We start from the raw sequence: 21143 nt of genomic DNA on the forward strand, positions 1-21143 counted from the left end.
CAGTTTTAGCTGCTCCTTCTAATCCAGGGGTGTCAAACCCACCAGTAAACGGGCCATATCAAAGGGCCAGAGGGAACAAAAAATCTTTAATTAAAGTTGTGCTAGAACCCGAACTGGCCATTGTTTATTCAAAATGCAGTTTTCACTTCAGCAGTAAAATACAGACACTTGTAGTAGACCTTGAAATATTACATAAATACTTGAAATATTCGAAATTTAAATGTCCCCAGGAGCTCAGTCTTTTAAACTTACCTATTTGCTTGCACTAGACACCTGGCATGCTTTCTTTGCTGGGAGTTTAGTAGTATGTGGGCTCAGTTTCTGAGCTGCTGTTAAGTGTTTATGTTGGCTGAACTGCAGTTACTGTGTTTGGTGATATGACTGGTGTGGAATTGTGTAGAATTGTATAGACGTGTTATCGCTGGCCCATAGATTGTTATTGTGGTAGGAGAGTCGGAGCGCATTGCGTTGCAGTGCATGCTGGGAACTGTACTGCAGCATACTGTGAAACGGGCTAATATTAACAGAAAATTAAAATACTTACGCAGGCTGCATATGATTGTGTGGCGGGCCTGATCTGGCCCACAGGCCTTGTGTTTGACACATGGGCTCTATCACTAGTCAGGATCCACTATACGTTCACCATGGAGCAGTGAACGTCTGCGCGAGCTCAACTAGCAGTCAATCTGGCGGGCTTTGCACATCATCTTCTAAATCGCCAGCTAGCTTCATAAAACAGAAGAACGTGGCTGAAAACCACTACGTCCATAGCTGCTCTTGGTGCTTCGTTTTGCTGGAATTAAGTGGGACTTCTACACAGTGAAGTGTCGGCTGTGTACACCGCTGTAACCTGAGAAGGTAACACTAGTAGCTAACCGCTAACAACTAGCCTAATAACTGCTGCCAAAGGAAAGTGATTGATAGCCATTCCTCAGTCAGATCAGCTTAACCCTATGAGATGATATATGAACTAGTGTTAATAGTGTTAGCAATTGTGATGGCTATGGTTTTGGAGAGAAAGGGTCTGTACTTTCAGTTTTATATTTCTAATGTTTCTGGAGTACTATCTGTCTGAGCCTTATCTACATGGGTTTTCAAGTCAAGCTCACGCTAAGTTGTGTAACATTGACTTTAAATCTGGCCTACAGACTATAATGTACTTTGACTCATTGTGCACTTTTGAAAGCAGATAGGTCTTTTATCTTTACCTGACTATTTACTTGAGTAAGTAGTCAGAATGTTCTTATGTTTCAACTATATTGCAGTATCTCCTGTAGAACCACTAATGTGCAAGCCAAACAAGCAACGGGTAGAATCTACATCCATAACAAACTGAAAAAGTCCACCATACTCCAATATAACGAACTAAAATGTCATAAGTGTGAAAACATTTTTTATTATATTCTCAAAGTGAAACATTCTTAAGAATACATTTGTAAACTGACATAATAAGCACAGCAACACAGTACAAACCCGAACTTTAACAAGCAAAAAAACCCTTTTAGGGTAAAGATGTAGCTTACACTCCCATGAAAAAAAAAGACAGAAAGGAAAGAAAAGGGCCAAGCCCAAAATATAATAGTTATTGATGGTTTTGGTCTAGTCAGAGTCCAGATTTAAACCCTATAGAGAATATTTGGTCTCATATTAAATACAAACTAGCTTGGCACTGTTTTTCAGCTGTTTGAAGCCATCAGTGCTGAGTTAGTATGCTGAACAATATTGAATTTTCTTTCTGCGAAAAGTTGTCAACAAGTTTACCCACAAGTCTTCAACATGTAAAGAAATCAAAGGGAAAAGTTATCCTATATTATTTTACCTTTTTTTTTATAATTATTTGTTGTTAAGATCATTAAAAGCTTTTTGGGCTCATTAAAAGCTTTTTGGGCTCAGCTCATTTTTTACATGGGGGTGTATGCTGTTTTTTTTATTTTTATTCTCAATATGTTCAATATATTCTTTTCAATAAAAAACAATATAAAGTTTTACTGAGAAGTTCAGTCTCCACTTGACAAGCCTGTATCCCAAAACATTTCAAAAAGGCACAGAGAAAATAGTTTTGCACATTTTAAAATTCGTCATCTAGAAACACAGTGACACGACAGTCAAAGCACTACACATATATTGTCCGGAAATGCCAGGCCTACATTACTTCTTCTATGCTTGAAGATAATTTCTTACGCCAAACAACCAGCCTACTATTTGATGGGTGTGGTTATGTAATGTTCTGGTTTTTGTTTGAAGGTCTTTGTGGCAGCAGTATTAAAAATGGGCCTGCCAGTTTTGGCAATTAATTATTGGGGTGTTTACACATCCTTGTCCTTGATAAAGTCCTTTATGTATCCAGTTTAGAAATGTACATAGCAGGCAGGCATTGTAGCTGTTGGGTCAGCTTCCTTCAACACAGAGTCAGTCAGAGGGACATGAACTTCTACCTGCAGTAGTTTGGTCCCATGGTAAGACTGAATCATTCATCAATGTAATGCTTTTTTCCCATTCTCCCCATAACCTCGGCCATCTTCACATCATGTAAGAACAATTATTAGAAATTATGAATTAGAATGAGGTGCAAATTTTAGCAAATTACAATTAAAATGGACACCACAAGTGAATATGTAATCAACACAGTAACTGAGATGTGGATGTGAGAAAGTACTGCAAATATTTATTGAATGAGCAATTTGCAAACATGTGAGAAATGAATTAGCTGTAAATGCACTTCACGGACACTCAATAACCTGGATATGCTTAGTAGACGCTGAGAGCATTGAAATGTAAGAATCTCTTGACGTTATTAAAGGAATATGCATGACAGCAGTAAGTTCAATGCACTAATCCACTACAAATGAAGTCAGTGATAACTTGCATAATGTTGCTCAAACTGATGTTGACTTTAATTTTATTTGTCCGATGGAGCCAGATTTCTGTTCAGCATGGAATCATATTGATTTTAAAACACCAGTGAGACTTCCCTTAAAATTAGCATCAAATTACAATATCTGAGCAAAATTAGCTCAGAATATCCAGGCCTAGAGGCACTTACTGTACCCGACTTCCTAAGTTCCCAAATGCCATTGTCAGTATATTGCATATCTGTCCATATAAAAAAGAAAAACAAAATCATTCCCAATTGCACTGCATAGTAAATGAGTGCAAAAAGCATCTAATACCCTACTACAAACAGGTGCATAAAATCCTGATGAGGAAAAGTGCTAAAATTGCATAGTTTTACAAAATGCATTTAAATGTACCTAGTAAAGAAACAGCTAGGCTTCTACTGGTTTTCTATCAAGTAGACAGTATCACACACTTGAATATGTACAGAAGTATTACACACTTGATAATAGCATGTGACTTTGGTGTATGATGATTCCCTGGTCCTGTCTACCAGCGTGGGGAAGAGTGGGGAGTCCTATCCACCCAGGGTAACAGAGTTGGGGCAAAGCCGGTGGTTAATCCTTACTACCACCTGCTGCATATGACTCATGCACTGTGCTGCTCTTTATGGTTCTGCTCAATTTTGCTTCCTGGTTGTTCACCAACCTCACCACTGGCCTGGAACTTCCCATAGCCCCAGTTAGAGCTAGAGTTATTTGTGGTGATGGAACAGGTGGGCCTCCGCAGGATAAAGCGGCCCTTTACACGAGGAACATTGGCCTGGCCACGCCCTCGGGGCTCTGCCCACTTCCTCTCTCCCTCGCCATCCTTTCTGTCTTGCTACAACAAACAGGGGACAGAAAGAAATATGCACATATCAGTTAAGATCAATCCAGACTCCTTGTAAATCAAAGAATTTCTTAAGTTTGCAGAATTGCAGAGTTGGTTGGAATGGTACAGTACCAAACCTCTATCAAAGCATTTAGCACTAATGTACATTATTTAGTTTTTTGTTTACTAAAGTTGACTCACAGTAGCCAGCTATGTCTATGATTGTGTGTAAGTCATAAGAAGAGCTTTCTGCATACCTAAGGATGATCTAAAAGGACAAATCTTGATCAACATATCCATATTTTACTGCTGTTTTTATTATTATTCCATTTGCAATCATGCTCCCAGGCCCCTTTGGTAGCCAGGGCTCTGAGCTGTAGCCATTAAAGTCTATTAGGATAACACAGCATTGACAATATCAAACATCAATCAGACTCACTCACAGGGAGACCTCATAATTGTAAAAGAAAAGTTTCTAAAGTGACCATAACTTACCAGGTAGAACTGCCTGCTTTTGGGCATATCTCCTGAGCCCCAGTCCTCAATTTTGGGCTGCACTGGCACGTAAGTATTGCTATTGCCATTAGCATTGTTTCCAAAGGAATTCACTCTGTTCCATCCTCTACCCTTTACTCTGAACTGCTGCTAAAAGCATAAAAACAGAAAACATAAAATTCAGAAATACATAAGACTTTGCCCTTAAAGAACACCAAAGCGCTACAGTAGACTTACAAATCCCCCATGTGTCTGCTCCCTCTCCATGGGCCCAGTGTGTTCTCTGAGCTGCAGCTGAGCTTGACTGAAGCCCTCTTCCATGAACTCAACCTCTTCCTCTTGAGAAAGGGAGGATGAAGAGGAGGAGGAAGAGTGAGTACGCACTCGTTTTTTCTTGCTTTTTCTGAAGGATGAAACAAAAGCTTACATGAAACAACATGATTTCTCAGCATAATGCCAACATTTTTTTCCTCAGGCAGAGCCTTGATGATTTCTTTGTTCTGAGTTTAAACCACATGCAGAAATCTGACATTTATTCATTTTAAATAATAGTTGTAATTCATTTTAATTAATAGCTGTAAATCACAATTATTATTCACAATTATTATCCCCTAGCTAGACTTTCCATATAGTCCCATATTACATTAAATATTCTAAAGAACTTACTTTGATTTTTTGTGGTGCTTGGAGGATTTCTCAGTGGATCTCTCCACACCTGACTCAGATTCCCCTGATTCTCCTGCCCCTTCCTGTTTGTCATTTGTTTCTCCACTTAAGTACTTCTTGCGTCGCTCAATATCCAATCGAAGGTCCATTGAATCGCCCTTCAGTTGTTTACCATCAACCTGTGTTGAGGAGACAGAAAGATGTTGTGGCCAGACTAAAGATTAGTGCTGTGCTCCTGTGTCCTGCTGCAAAATCATATGGGATGGGACCAAGACACAAGACTCTACAAATGATTTAGTCATGCAAGTGGACCTCCGAACCTATTTGGCACTAATAGAGAGCTTTCATTGAACAGAGGGCTTTAGTAGTAAGCCTACACATGATAAAAAGCCTCAAGACCTCAGAGGTCCTAAAGACTTCATCTTCCATTCACTTTGCCTTCCACAGCTTACACAGTATTGAGAGAACAAGCATCGGCAGAATGTGACAGAATAAGTTACCACAGCACAAATACTTTCATTGGTGCAAATGAAAGTATGTTACGCTTTTGTCTGGCTTGGATTGCTCTTTTCAGGCTTTGGAGAAGAATACTTACTATGAAGTTTGATAAGAGTCCTTTGATTGGCTTTGACATGGGAGCAACTGGTCACTTCCATTTATGACCTCTCATTTCTTGACTCAACTGCCTTAGGAAGGCTTGTACCCACAGTTAATCATAACCATCAATTGTTGTGGGGGGAATATACAACACAATAAACTGAAAGTGTCTCTTTGTCACATCTCACTTTGATTTAGCAGTGAGCTTATGTCTCTCTTGCAAGAGAAAAGCAGGGGTTTAGAGAGAGAGAGAGAGAGGGGACGCTAAAGATGCTCTGGCTGGCTCACTCTCGCAGCATTCTTTTCCAACATACGTCATATGTCAAAATGTTCTGTCACCTTGAAGCTGCTATCCACGGAGCCTTTCAACTCATCAAACAGGAGAGAGTGCCTCTTAAAAGCACTGGGAGAAACATCAATTCTCCTGTGAAAAAAAGATCAAAGAGAAAGGAGTTTTGGAATTTGTTCCAAGGACCTCAAGGCTCCTTGGGAGTTTTCATGTGGATATGGATCCTCTCAGATGAAGTAAAATAATGTTTCTGTATTGAAATGAATCAGTTTACCAATGTAAGCATAATGCAAAGATGTGTCACACGTGTTATACCTATGTATCTCTGGACTCTTTCTTTGCTTCATCATTTCTTTCTCAGCAGCTATTCTTTGGTACATGGCAAATCGATCGTTTAGAGTCATTCCGGAGGAAGGGAAATGTTGAGCTGTTAAAAAGGACATCTTTTTGTTATTGATTATAAGCAAATAAAAAACAACTTATTATAAGATAAATATAAACACAGATACAACTCAAACCAAAACAATAATGGGATACAAACATGGTAAAGTAGAACATACCACCTTCAAAACAAAAATTATTCCTTACGATTTTTGAGATAACATCATTGAATATCAAATCAAATGACCACTAAAACCTTTGTACAGTTCCCAAGTAGTGGGAGATTAGTTAAACCGTGAATATTACTGATTTTCTCTTTTTCTTTGGACAAAAACCTGTACTGAAAATGTTTTAAGTCAATTAAGGGGTTAAGAGCAGTGTTTATTAATTAGTTGGACCATATATATATATATATATATATATATATATATATACAGTGGGGTGCGAAAGTTTGGGCAGCCTTGTTAATTTTCCTGATTTACCTTTATAAATCATTGATTGTTTGGATAAAAAAATTCCGTAAAATATATCATATAGGGGACAAACACAGTGATACTTGAGAAGTGAAACGAAGTTTATATGATTTACAGAAAGTGTGCAATAATTGGTTAAACAAAAGCAGGCAGGTGCATAAATTTGGGCACTGTTGTCATTTTATTGATTTCAAAACCTTTAGAACTAATTATTGGAACTCAAATTTGGTTTGGTAAGTTCAGTGACCCTTGACCTCCATACACAGGTGACTCCAATTATGAGAAAGGGTATTTAAGGGGGGCAATTGTAAGTTTTTCTCCTCTTTGCATCTTCTCTGAAGAGTCGCAGCATGGGAGTCTCAAAACAACTTTCAAATGACCTGAAAACAAAGATTGTTCACCGTCATGGTTTAGGGGAAGGATACAGAAAGCTATTTCAGAGATTTCAGTTTTCAGTCTCCACTGTGAGAAACATTGTGAGAAAATGGAAGACCACAGGCACAGTTCAAGTCAAGGCTCGAAGTGGCAAACCAAGAAAAATCTCGAATAAACAGAAGCGAAGGATGTTGAGAACAGTCAGAGTCAACCCACAGACCAGCACCAAAGACCTACAACATGATCTTGCTGCTGATGGAGTCACTGTGCATCGTTCAACTATTCGGCGCACTTTACACAAGGAGATGCTGTATGGGAGAGTGATGCAGAGGAAGGCTTTTCTCCGCCCACATCACAAACAGAGCTGCCTGAGGTATGCTAAAGCACACTTGGACAAGCCAGCTTCATTTTGGAATAAGGTGCTGTGGACTGATGAAACTAAAATAGAGTTATTTGGGCATAATAAGGGTCGTTATGCATGGAGGAAAAAGAACACAGCACTCCAAGAAAAACACCTGCTACCTACAGTAAAATTTGGTGGTGGTTCCATCATGCTGTGGGGCTGTGTGGCCAGTACAGGGACTGGGAATCTTGTTAAAGTTGAGGGACGCATGGATTCCAATTAATACCAGCAGATTCTGGAGATCAATGCCTAGGAATCAGTGACAAAGCTGAAGCTGCACCGGGGCTGGATCTTCCAACAAGACAACGACCCTAAACACTGCTCAAAATCTACTAAGGTATTCATGCAGAGGAACAAGTACAACGTTCTGGAATGGCCATCTCAGTCCCCAGACCTGAATATTATTGAAAATCTGTGGTGTCACTTAAAGAGAGCTGTCCATGCTCGGAAACCATCAAACCTGAATGAACTAGAGATGTTTTGTAAAGAAGAATGGTCTAAAATACCTTCAGCCACAATCCAGACTCTCATTAGAAGCTATAGGAAGCGTTTAGAGGCTGTTATTTCTGCGAAAGGAGGATCTACTAAATATTGAGTTAAGGTTTTTTTTTGGTGCCCAAATTTATGCACCTGCCTAATTTTGTTTAGACAATTATTGCACACTTTCTGTAATTCATATAAACTTCGTTTCACTTCTCAAGTATCACTGTGTTTGTCTTTCGCACCCCACTGTATATATATAATGTGTGTGTATATGTGTATATATACATATATAGCAATGTATAGATATAAAATCTGAATCTGGCGACCAGAACTGTATTGTTGTAATAGCAGAGAGATTTCAGTCACCTTTAATATGATGGACAATCGCAACTACATGCTGAGCAAAGAGCTCTGAGGGACTCCTGCGTAAATTATTACAGGGGAGGTGCTGGAAGACTGAGTGATAGTCCTGTTCCTTTTTATCAGGATGCACAAAATCCATAGCATTCCTCCAATCATTAGACAAAACAGACGATCTGTAAGACAAAAAATAACAGTTACAGGCAAGTGTTTGCGTAATTTGAAAAAAATACACAAAGCTAAACAACAAATGAAAACTATGAAAGGTCATTATTAGAATATTTTCATGCATCAGTCTTGACAGTATCTGAGTAATTTTAAAGCAAACTAAAACTAAACACACTGATCAGGAAGGTCACACATAGTCTTTGAATAAATGCTGGAACAAACTGAAAACAGAAGAGTAGATATAAGGTAAATGATGTTAAGAATAAAAAAATTAGATTTGCTCGCTCAGACAGTTGGTCTGGTCTGTTCTTGAATACTGACTCAAGTTCACTTGGTTGGGCAGTTGGTCTGGTTTGTTCTTGAAGAGTTCTAATTGTCATGTGTTCAACTATTTGCTCAAGTCTACACTACAAAATTATTCTTGCAATGCGATTGGCATCCAGCCAGCATCTAATCTCCTTTTAGATGCTGCCAGTGAAAGAGAATGTTGTGCTTCATTGGGAAATAAGATCCATTTTGTCAGGCAACACGTTTCTCTGCACAATGCGAAACTTGGCCAACCTTACTAGATGCAAATACTGTGGATTAAAGGCATAGTTATGCTTCGTTTTAACTACGCTTAATGTGCGCAAGATGGCTGCTGTGCACACCCTGTAGTCATTTGGAGCATTGTTTTTTCCAAGATGCAGCACCAACATAAACAGTAAGGACAATATGCTACAAAGTGACAGGAGGTCAGCAGGAAAACTGAACAAACAATGACAATAACCACTTCTGTCATCTGTTTCTGCTATATTCTCAGGATAAAATCAAGGCACCTTGATCATTGTTGACCTTGTTGTGTAAAAAAAGACAGGGATGTTCTGCCTGGAATATAATGTCTAGTGGATATAATTTTTAGCCATTCAGATACACCAAAAGTATGCAGAGTATGCATACAATGTTGCTTTGGTAGCAGCTGTATGAGCACACATACATGTAGATAGAGTGTAACACTAGCCTTATGCTATTCCTGAAATCTAGAACATATAAGAACATATTTACCTTGCCAGGTCATCGCTAAGAGAGTCCATTCTCAGACTAAGCTCCATCCCTCTTTTCCCAGAAGGTCTGGGAGGGGACTCATCACACATATTCAAGAATATCTCTTGCTCCCGGTTCTCGGAGCTCCTTCGAGAAAGAGCTGCTGCGTATGTGGGAGAGGGACTCAATGTAGTTTTCTCCTTTTGTTTCACCTTTGAGGGCCTCTCAGGGGAGAAGTCCCTAAACTTACGTGCAAGCTTCTCCCTCTTAGATAGAGCAGCCAAAAAGCTTGCAGCTCTCTCCTGCTTCCGACTTTGCAGAAAAGCCTCAAGCTCATCATCCCATGCTATGTCCTCCAACCTGCTGACATGTTCTTCAAACAGTTCACGAGCAGAAAGCGCCACTTTGCTTTTGCGCTTGGTAGTGGTGTTCTGCATGTCCCTTGTCTGTACACAGGACTCCATCTGCTCATCCTCGTCTTCCTCTCTGTTTTCACACAGGAACTGGGGCCTGTTCATGAAACTACTGGACGGCATGTCAGCTTTAACACTGTCATCATGTTTGTATTTCTCATTCTCCCTTTTGTCATTATCTGCAGGCCTAGTCGCCCCAAGACTAGAGGAATGATCAAAGATGCCCTCGGACTTGGTATTCTTTTTTTCTCCCATTGCTTCCCCATTGGTTGCCACCTTCTGTATGCCATTCTCTGCAGCAGCCTGTTTTTTACTCTTCTGCTCCTCTAAGAATCTAATCAGTGAAAGAGAGAAAGACTGGTAGTTAATTATGCTTTCATAGCCTTGAAACTTTTTAAATAGGCATATGTGGACTTCTGCAGTCTTGAGGTCTAATGGCAATTGAACATGTTTTCAAGATACAGTAAAACATGACAAGTCTGTATTTGAATAGTACTAAATGGTCTCTAATTATTACATGAAACTAGGAGTGTTTGAGAACATCCATTTGTAAAGTAGGCCAGACACTCTTAACAGCCATCTGCGCAACAAATCTATGTAGGCCTATGTTGCAATCCTTTGAGTAATGTCGTTAATACCTTAAGCTCAGCATAACTGTTTTACCCAATGAGCCAACATCTGTCTATGTTATATGAGTTTCCAAAACTTAAAAAATATCGTCGTCAGTGAATGTTGATCCTAGCCATTTTTATGAATTTTTGAGAAAAACATTCATCAAACTACCACTTTGTTGTTCTATAATTACATAGTGTGCCATAAATGCATGTCTCAACATGACTGTTCTCCTAAATCTGGTTCCAACATTGGCGACTTTTACTCTTGACTCACAAGAAACCCACAAGAGCCCTGTAATGTGTTATTTCCATTCATACTCTGACTCAAATAACAGGCTAAGGAAGAAAACAATTCTACAGATGGATGTTTCAGTCTTGCAGGAAAAGCTGTTTTAACTTTTGAAACTTTCCCCAACTTGCAATGAAATGAAAACAATTCCTCTCTTTCTCTACTCAGTTACAATGAGACCGTTCATACCTTGCATTAACATGTGTTTCATGTTTGAATCGTATCTGGATATATTTTGGCACTCTGCAGATGCATTTTCACGTACATAATTGTATACAGGAATGGAAAACGCATTCCATTTACACATCTCTTCCATTTTTGGTTTCTGAGTATCTCTGAATGTGTTTTGAATGATCTGATTGTAATCCGATCACAACCCGTCCAGAATGTGTTTCATGCACTCAAGTGAAATCTGAACATGATCCAATAATCAAAAACGCACATTGATGCAAGGTCTAAACAGCAGTGTCTCTCATCTACACCTAAGCTCCCAAAACAAACCAATTTAGTAAACAATTCATAAAACACACCAAAACATGGACTAACATTGAGATATATTTCTTTTTAGTCATATTTCTTTTTCTTATATTTCAAAATATGGATTAACATCAAGTTATATTTCCTTTTGCTTAGGACAGACTTACTTTTTAAATGCCAAGGAGATGGCTACTGTATCCTCATCTAGCTGGTCAGCATTTGAAAAAAGCCCAAAGCTCGAGAAAACTGTAGTCGGACTCTTCTTCGACAGGCTGTTGGAAGACGGTGCAGAGGTCACAGTCTGCCAGCAGGTGGAGCCATTGCTGCTTGCACCTGAACTCACAGGCATAGGCCCAGATTCGCTGGTGGCCATATCACTCTGGCCAACAGTAACAGCAGAGTTAACATGTGGACTGGCCCTCTTTGGGCTGCTGTCGTGGTTACCGGGGACCAGACAAGTCTCAGGGGCTCTGTCTGCAACTGGACCCCGCTCTGCTTCTAAGGGGCACCCTGCTTGCTCTGCAATTGTCTCATCTCCTTTTCCATTTTTCAGGTTTTCCTTGGGTGCAGGCACCCCCTCTCCTGCAGCTTTGCAAATGTGCTTAGCAGAACCAGACCTTGGTCTGGAGGAGTTGGAGGAAGAGGAGTGATGTGAATGTGGTGAAGAAGACCTGTCAGAACGACGGGAATGGCTGCGGGACTGAGTAGGGCTGTTTGAACTTTTCTTGGGCGAGCGTGAACGAGACCGCCCCCTTTTAGGGCTGTGGTTATGCTGCTGCTGCTGCTGCTGCTTTTGTTGCTGCTTTTGCTGTGGATGCTGCCGAAAGTTTTGCCAGTTGTTTGACCTGTTATTGTATCCTCCTCCCCCTCCTCCTCCTCCTCCTCCACGCTGAAAACGGCCACGGAAGAAACCCCGGCCTCGCCCCCGGAAGTAATAAGGCCTCCGCAAGCCTCTGTGGTAGCCCCGGAACTCACGATGGTTCTGAAAGTCCCGTGGGTGCTTCCGATCCCGGTTATGAGCTGGAGAATGGGATCTTGACCGAGAGCGTGATCTAGAGCTTGGACAGAACAAGAGGAAAAGCCTCACTGAGTATTTAAAGCTCAATGGAGAAAAGAAATTGCACACAAGTAACTTTCTAGAGCATTATACTCAAGAGAAATAATTTGAAAGACAAAGCATTATCGTCAAAAAACGTAAAAAAAGGTAACTGCTTTATCCAGCACCACATATCTTGTTTAAAAAACAGCAACATTGTAAACAATATTCAGTGTTTCAGTATAATTATTTTTAATCTTACTTTTTACTAAGACTGGAATGAGTCTGAAGAGTACAGAAGAGCAGCTGCAGAGTCTATTTTAGTCCACAAGGTGGCCCTGGAGTACCACTTAAATCACAATCACCATTTTCTGTTGCAGTCTGTCTGCTCCAACACTTATTTGTCCCTGACAAGCATTGGAAAATGAACCAGACTACTTTCGCACACCTTGGATTCTCTTAATTATGAATTTCATCCTGTCAGTGGATAATTCCAGGCAGAACGTGTACATCCCAAACCGAAACTTGTGTCGACGCAGTCCATATGGAGAATGTATTACACTGACTGAAATCACAGGGACAACAGTAGGAGGTTCGAAGTCTAGCACATTCATCCTCATTATTTTTCCCCCAGCAACCCTGGTAAAAAGCGAAAACTGAAGAAAAGCCACTTTTAAGGTAAAGGAAAAAAGACCAAACAGGTAATACGTTTTTTTGTGTGAGCCTGCATGACCACCATTTTTCATTTAGTCTGTGCACTTAGGCAATTGTGCAGTTGATTTACAACAATTTAGCAAAATATAAATGAAATAATCATAACTCTGTTTATGGCTAAACAGATGCAGAGCACAAATAACAAACATGCACTTATAGATGCCCCAAATATACTCACCCAGTGAGCTTTTTCATTGGAATACAGAGTTAAAGGGTAGGACGCAGAACAGCATTGCACTCTCACTGAGAAGGAGAGGAACTCTGCATCTCTTCTACTGAGTGCGGGTGGAAAGAGCCAGTCACATGGGTCATATGGGAAAGATTTCCACTCAGACTGGGAAGCAAAGAGGAGGTTCTCTCACTGCCAAATATACCACACTACCACTGCCCAGAAAACTCAGCTACAAGTAACAAGAAAGGGCCTTATTCTGAAAGACCTTATGGTGAGTTTTGATCCATAACGTGAGAGAATTTAACAGGGTGCTATAATTTGTAATTCTAGGTACCAAAGATTTTCTGACAGATTTCTACAGATTTTCATAGACAAAGTAGCCAAAACATTTTGGCTTCACTGGACCACAAGAGGCCAATAAGGAAATCAGGGACATATTAATTAACAATGAAGGAGCTACGCATTCTTCTCATGAAATCCAAACATAGTCTATACATTACAAATTTTGGACTTCATCCAACAAGCAGTACGTCAAAATCAAAATTTCCCTTGCAAATTAGAGATAAACAGTTTTGCATGTGGCTGCAGTCTATTTGCATGATTTACAGGACCACACAGTTCTGTTAAAAAAACACTGGCAGACAGAAGAATGTGCCAAGGATTATGTGGCATCTACAAAAGCAGCAGTGTCATCACCTTGTCACAACCACCCCAGTACACATTTTGGAAAAAGTGCAGAAGATCCATTTACAGGCTACTAAAAGAAATCTACTATCTTGTGTCCACACGAACCAGCTTGAAGCAAAAGCAGGAAAGTACCTTTTTTATTAAGGAACTCAGAAAGTTTAGTAACCCTCACAAATCCACAACCCAAGTATCAGACTTAATGGCATGGTGAAGGAACTGCTACAGACAGGATAAATCTTGCTGACTAAGATGAACCCCTAAGCCAAATCTGACATTTTCCGCAGCAGTCTCAGCAAGGGGAGTGCCCAGCTGAAGAAAGTTAATAAATGGGGAGCTCAACCATGAGGGAGAATAGCCTTTCGATTTGCTATGCTACAATAGAAAATAAGTTTAACCATGAAATGACTCATTTAAGGGAAAATGAGCATCAGCTTTGCATGTTTTGGACTGCTGAACAATCTCTGTGCTTTGGAGTGAGCAGTGAAAAATTCAAACCAATATAAAAGGCTCTGCAGTTCATAGTGGCGTCTGCCAGGCCTTAACAATTTGAATCAGTTAATGAATTCTCAAAATGCCATGTTCAGAATTAGAAAGAGGTGTTCATTACCCTCATGCTCACCACAGTAGCAGATACTACAACACTGTGCAGTTGATCGTCACAGATTTTCTGTTCTCATCATGATCCACTATCAGTATTTCTGCTTTTTCTGATTACTACAGAAACCACATTTGGAAATCCAATAACAGTAAAATTTCAAAACTGTATGTTTACAGTAGTTGCTTCAGAATTTTTGATTAAATACATAAATAACGGGAAAATGTGTTTCTTGTAAGCGCTTCTGGTTCTCTGTTTCTACAGAACATACATCATTGAAACTGGGGACTGAAACCTTAACCTGAAACTATGAAACCTTACCATGGTCATCGTTTTCGCTGTTTTAGAGTTTAAAACTGAAATTATTGACCATCTGTGTGAACAAATGTGCATAATCAGTTTTCATTTACTACTGCACAGGCCTTTTGTGGAAACAGCACAAACAGCCTTCCCTATCCAGTGGCTGTTAGGTGTATGCATGAGCAGGGAATTACCCGTAGCGGTGCTTCCTTGAGTGGGAACGGGAGCTGCTGCGAGATCTGGAGTGGGAGCGGGACTCGGAGCGTGATCTGGACCTGGAGACTGAATGTGAGTGTGTTCTTGAGGAAGATCTCTGTGTCTTAGACATCACTGGATAGGTGTCAAACAGGTGCCTGTCAGAGTACATATCAGCAGTCAGTCCAAGCCATTAGCAAACATTAGCTTGGGATTATAGAAATTTGACTAAACAAACTTTAAACAGCAACAGCAAACATTGTAACATGAGCATTGATGATTAGGTTCTTCCCTTAGAATTTGACTACAAAATCTTAAAGTTGATGCGGCTAAACTTTTGTATGTACCCTGTAAAGAGAACTGTCTAAGTTGCAATTGAAAGATTATGGCTGAAACTGAGAAGCATTAGTTTCCATATGTGTGTATTTAGCTTAACCCTTTAACAAGCCTCGAGAGTGCATGCTGACCTAAAGTTTTATTACACACTTGTATGACCTAAGAAGAGCTCCATTAGTTTGCATTGAAGTCTGTGTATTTGCTGGCTTATAAGCCTTCGTATGAAATAAACCTAGATTGCTAAGGGGTTAAACTGACAGTGGAAACCAGAGAGCAGAGAGTTATTTATGTACCTGACTCTTACAAATGCATTCTTTTGTAGCTTCTGTTCCAAATTTGAACCAGCTTTACAGCAGGTCTATTCTAACAGTGTTAATTTTCATATGTATGCAAAATAAAAAAAACATTTGAAAATGACACTCACAATTTAGGTATGTTGACAATAAAACTGAACTGCAATGCGTTTTTTCATTATGTTGAATGGAATTTTCGCCAATATTTAGTAAAGCTTGTCCAACGTTGCAGTAGTTGCTACGACAGAATACAGATGCAGCATAGACTGGTAGTTATAATGGTTTATGAGCACAACAGGGACAGAAAAGACCTTAAATTTCTTTTCAATTCAGAGCACACAGACCCAACAAATTCTAATGTTGGTAGTTTTTAAGAATGTTTAGAAAAATAACCAATAAACCAAATCAACCTGAGTGGATGTGGAGAATACTCTAGAGTCTCCCAGCAATCACTTACAGGTATGTAATAATAACCCAGCAATTGAGTTAGTTGGTGTTTGTTGGATCACCGTTGTCTGGAGAACTGCATTTGTTGTATAATGTGACATACATCATTCAGTGCCAAACAACCTGAACAGTGCTGCCAGTCACTTTACATCACAATTCAAAAAGATGTTCATTTGAAAGAATGTTGCACTTCATTCAACAATATGTTCCTGAGTTTTTTCTTAAGTTTGTTCTTGAGAAAGGTCCTAAGAAAAAGTCTACATCAGATTCTTGATGTGTTCTTAAACCGCAGAATTGTTCGCAGTTCGCACCTTTATGCACTTGAGTGTGTGTAGATTCTGTTCTTACCTAAGAACAAATCCCCAATAAGAAAACACTGGAGAATGCCACAATATTTGTGAAAACTGCATTAGTGGGATTTAAGAAGAACTTTCTTCTTAAGAATAGTTGGTGAATGAGGCCCACTGTTACAGTACATTCAACACACAGTTTACAGTCTACAGCAAATGTGAATTTGGCTCAAGAAAAACAGAACTTGAAAACACAATGTTCATTGATAAGAGCTCACCTGCATATCTAAGAGAGCACAATAGGTTTGGCAGGACAAAGGCATGGTAAACTGCACTGCTCTGTGCTGGCATCAGTGCTTTGTTGGCTCTTCAGTTTTATCATGCATGTATTTCCAGAGGTGTTGAAAAGGGCCCCTGGTGCTGGTGTCTATCACCAGCATCCACCAGACCTTTTAATGTGCTGCAGGTTCAACTAGCCAACTAGTTACCACTCCATAGTACCACTTTTAACTCAGTAACAAAGTACTATATGATTTCACTAATTATATGGTAATTATAATTATGTCACCAATCACTAATTTTATGGTAATTCTATGGTAACTACATACAGCAAATCATTCAACTCATTAGTTGTTTGACTTCATAAAGTCAGCTTTAAACCTGGCATTGGCATTAACAGTGTGTTCAAAGACAAGAGAAAAGAACAGGCTACTTTGCACATGTTGGAAAAATTTGAAATTGTAGCATACTCACAATACCATAAAATGGTTACAGTGCATAAGACATGAGATATTAGCTCACAGTGTATCACTCTGTATAAATGAAGTGATTTTACTGGTAGCCAAATCAGTCAACCAAACTGGATCATAAGTCAATATTAAACAGACTGAAAATGGTAAAAATTAGCCCAATAAACAAGACAATTCAGTGTCACATAAAATGAAATGATTTAATAGCATTTATTGGTTGCTTAGAATATCTCACCTTTAATGTACACAGCTTTATTATCTATAAAAAAATAGATTCCTTCAGACCAATTTGGCAGCTGGTTAGTGAATATAAAACTGAAGACCAATCACTGAAAGCCAACATCTTTGTTCAACACGTGGTGGTCGTAGTGCATCACTCCTCTTTTGGTGCACAGTGAAAGAGATTCTGCTTATTTCCAGCTTTCTTCATTTTGGGTGGCTGTTGCTTTTGGCTTACAGTCCATAATTTCCTGCAGCCTCCAGACAGGGAGGCTTTTTGCTTAATGTACAAATTTACTGTACCAAGTTCAAAGGTGCTCCTCACTAGAAGCTTAACTTTTCATTTGTAGTCATCATGAAAAGTAGTCATGGAAATAAAACTAATCCACTGTCCTCTCACTGAGGGAGAGTTCATCAGAAAAATTCTAAGTAAGTTATGCTCATTGACAGTTTTTATCACAAAGACAATACACTAAGCTAAATGTGTTATCCCTTATGGATAATGAAGCATATGTTATGCACCAGCTCTTCTCTGACTTTCTTGAGGGGAAGAAATAGTGAGATCTTTTTTTAAGGTGGGAGAAACAGCCAGCAGTAGATTAGTAAAGAGCAGCTGTCTCCAGCATGTAGAATATGCTCCATAGTCTAATCACCAGGATTTGACATCTAAAAACGACTGTGTCAAACACCCCAGTAATCATACCCATGTGCTGTCATTACCCACACAAACCCAGCCTCCCTCCTTCCATCTTTCTCCCCTCTCCCCTGTCCTTCACTCTCTCATACTCTCTCTCTAAAACACACACCTCCCAAAAAAGGCAGCTGCAGCTCAAGCCTCCTCATCACCTGTTTCATCATGGGGGTGAAAGTTGATGCAGACAATGGTGGGGTAACCCGATATGCCAGCACTAAGCACCCACCACTCAATCAACTGCTCTGTCATTAAGACCAAGAGTGCCGCACAAGAAGGCGCAATCACATTTGCTATCTATAAGAAACAAATGGGGTCACAGCACCCCTTATTACAGGCCAAGGCAACTGCCAGTTTTACAAATCCTTCACCCAAACATGGATCAGATACAGCCAAACCTTTTTTTTAGGCTTTTCTCAATACACTACTAAAGCAAATAAACCAAACATGATTGAATTACACTCTTAAAAAAGATGACTCTTCAAGGGTTCTTTAGTAAAGAAAATGGTTCTATACAGAACCATAAACACTCAAAGGACCCTTTGCATGACTAAAGGGTCTTTACATCATGAAATGGTTCTTCAGATTGATGGAGAACCTGTTTAAAAAATGTTCTACATAGCTCCCAAAAGGGTTCTTCTGTTGTTACAACCTTGACATTGCTACAATAGAAGAACCCTTTTGGGTGCTATAGAGAACACTTTATATAGATAGAACCACTTCATCTATATAGAACCATTTTCTTTACTAAAGACCCCTTGAAGATCCATCTTTTTAAAGAGTGTACTCCAGTTCTGAGGTCAGGATAAGCTAGGTAGTTTTCAGAATCAAACTCAAATTTTACTACATCAAGCTTTTATTTTTATAAAAGGCACTATAACTTCATGACAGACCACACAGAGGTTTCCTCCTAGAACTTGGACCCTAAACTGGGTCTATTTACAGCACAATAGAGATCACACAAATCCCCAGATTCAGTGATACTTTTAAAGGCATTAAGCTTTTAACTTCTGCTTGAAGACAGGAATGACTGACTACTGTCCCTTTATCAGTATATATATAGACCTGTGACTCTTTAATGCAAGTTTTCTTTGCGTTATCATCACAGCTTATTTTTAGAAAGCTATTGTAACTTGAAGTGCAAGTCCTGGTTGTCTTTTTTCCCCACTTAGATCTAACCTTAAGCTGTGGGCTCCCCTGACGAAACCAACAAAATTTGGCAGATGCAGTGGTAAGAGAAAGCTGAGATACATTCCCTCACAATATGAGGGTCTCCCAGGAGTTTACCTCATGTTTCCATTTTCCATCAGAATTATCATCAGTTATATTTGACTGCTGATATATAATGTCATTACAGCATGGATTTTGATTGCATACTGCTGTAAATTGTTTTTAAATTGATTTAGCTTTGCTTCTGGCTGTGATGCTTTTAATTGTATGCATGGGACACTAAAAGTAGAAAGAGCTTCCTTACTTTTTTCTTATTTTTATATTTGTTTAACTTTATTGTAAATTTCACAGTCCCACGCAGGTCCCCTCAGTGCAGCATGGTGCTCAGTATGTCTGGCCCAGGATCTACTGCAGCTTTTACTGGTTGCTATTCAAAATCTCAAACCAAAGACTTCAAACACTGCATTGGTGCGACAGAAGGCTGTAGTTCAAAGTTAACCAATAAGCAACTGGTAAATGCGACATTCATCGCTTTATCGTCTCTAGGTTGACACTAATTAGGTGGTGATTATCTTGCCCTGAAACTTGCAAGGAATCATATATGACAGCAGGCATGTTAACAGCCCTGCTTTGACTGAATAAGGGCTCAGGCCTATGAGATGATGTACATAGTTAAATCTGTGGTAAGATCAGGCTACAAAAAGTCGTGACGCGCAGTTGCAGCTGTGCGTTACGGGTTTCCTTCAAGCAGCCAGCATGAAAAGGAAATATAAATTTGATTAACAGATACATCTGCATTGCATATCTACAGTAATATTCATCACCATGAAGCTCGATAGGAGTGAGCTTTATATCCACAGCGCCTGTGTAAACCCAAGTGCCTTAGTGAGTCAATGGCTTTGGCAACTGCGCATTACGCATGAAGTTTAACTGTAATATACTAGCAGTCAAATAAATACTCTACTGCTGTCAGCGGAATAACATTTAAATGGCAGACTATTTCAGCAGCAAAAAGCAATAGTTCTTAAAAGTACACTTACCGATAGTGTCCGTAACAGTGCACTGCTGATGCCAAAGTCGAATAATCTTCAAGAGGATCCCAAAGGCTTCTTTAGTCGCTGCTGCCGTTTCAAATGGAAACGCGTTCATCAACTGAGATCATCGTAGCTACTGTGAGCAAAGACATCAGAAGGGAAAAAAATCCAATTTGGTAACTTCGAAGAATCCACTTTCAGCTCTCAAAACACAAGCGCAACAACGAATATTACTGCCTCGTTTACTTCAACTGACAAATGATAAATGATCACACAACTGCGTCCTGAACTGCGCACAGCCTGAAATATAAATGTTGCATTATGCAAAAAGTCGCTGTTGAAGCTGTCCTCCCCTCTGAGGTGTGACAGAAGCCGTGCGAAGCAGCGCTACTACTAGACACGGAGCTCAGATTTCGTTTCTGGATCCTCTCCGTCAAACGCGTGGCTGACAACTTTCCCGCCCCTGACAGCCTTAAAGGGACAGGCGCCCTCAGTCCAGCTAATTAAAAGCGGCTGGTGGTCACTTTATCCTGCACAGCAAGAGCGCCTTCTTACGAGAATATGATATTAATCAGGAAAACGGGCACTGTCGCACGTTTGGGGCTGAGGTGTGATACTGGTCATTTTTTAAACTGAATTTACTGGCAGAGCTTGATATCGTAAGAGTTGAAGATCTTTTTTGGTGCTATATGAACTAAACCAAAAAGGTTCTCTATAGAACCATACAATACATTCTCCATCACTCTGAACAACCTACAGAGTCCTGCTGGTGACATACCATATTAATAAAAATAATGCGTGACCACACTTATTAAGGCGTGGGAATGAGATGATTAGGCCTTGACCATTGCTTAATAAGGCATGATCTCAATTCCACACCTTATTAAGTCGTGGCCACAACTTAATTATCTCGTTCCGACACCTTACTAAGCATGCATTAGGATCTCACTCTCACATGCTAATACAGCGTAGCCATGCATTGTTTTTATTTATACAGGATG

General features: G+C 39.7%; 1 protein-coding gene across 3 annotated transcripts; it reads right to left on the reverse strand.

Annotated features, from left to right (window-relative positions):
* Positions 1–1376: 1376 nt before the first annotated feature.
* On the reverse strand, positions 1377–20542 carry thrap3a (thyroid hormone receptor associated protein 3a). 3 transcript variants are annotated; one of them, XM_036586827.1, is made up of 11 exons: positions 20149–20542; positions 14913–15071; positions 11382–12272; positions 9443–10168; positions 8237–8406; positions 6071–6182; positions 5806–5890; positions 4870–5048; positions 4441–4606; positions 4204–4350; positions 1377–3717 (listed from the first exon to the last, which is right to left on the reverse strand). In XM_036586827.1, the coding sequence occupies exons 2-11, from the start codon at positions 15044–15046 to the stop codon at positions 3484–3486; spliced, it is 2844 nt and encodes a 947-aa protein (XP_036442720.1). In that variant the 5' UTR covers positions 15047–15071; positions 20149–20542; the 3' UTR covers positions 1377–3483. The 3 variants fall into 3 exon arrangements, with proteins under 3 accessions (XP_036442720.1, XP_036442712.1, XP_036442727.1); XM_036586819.1 differs by having other exon boundaries at positions 4204–4353; XM_036586834.1 differs by lacking the exons at positions 14913–15071; positions 20149–20542 and adding an exon at positions 13143–13279 and having other exon boundaries at positions 4204–4353.
* Positions 20543–21143: the final 601 nt, after the last annotated feature.

The sequence above is a fragment of the Colossoma macropomum genome, unplaced genomic scaffold (assembly GCF_904425465.1).
Source record: "Colossoma macropomum unplaced genomic scaffold, Colossoma_macropomum, whole genome shotgun sequence".
In the NCBI taxonomy this organism is placed as follows: Eukaryota; Metazoa; Chordata; class Actinopteri; order Characiformes; family Serrasalmidae; genus Colossoma; species Colossoma macropomum.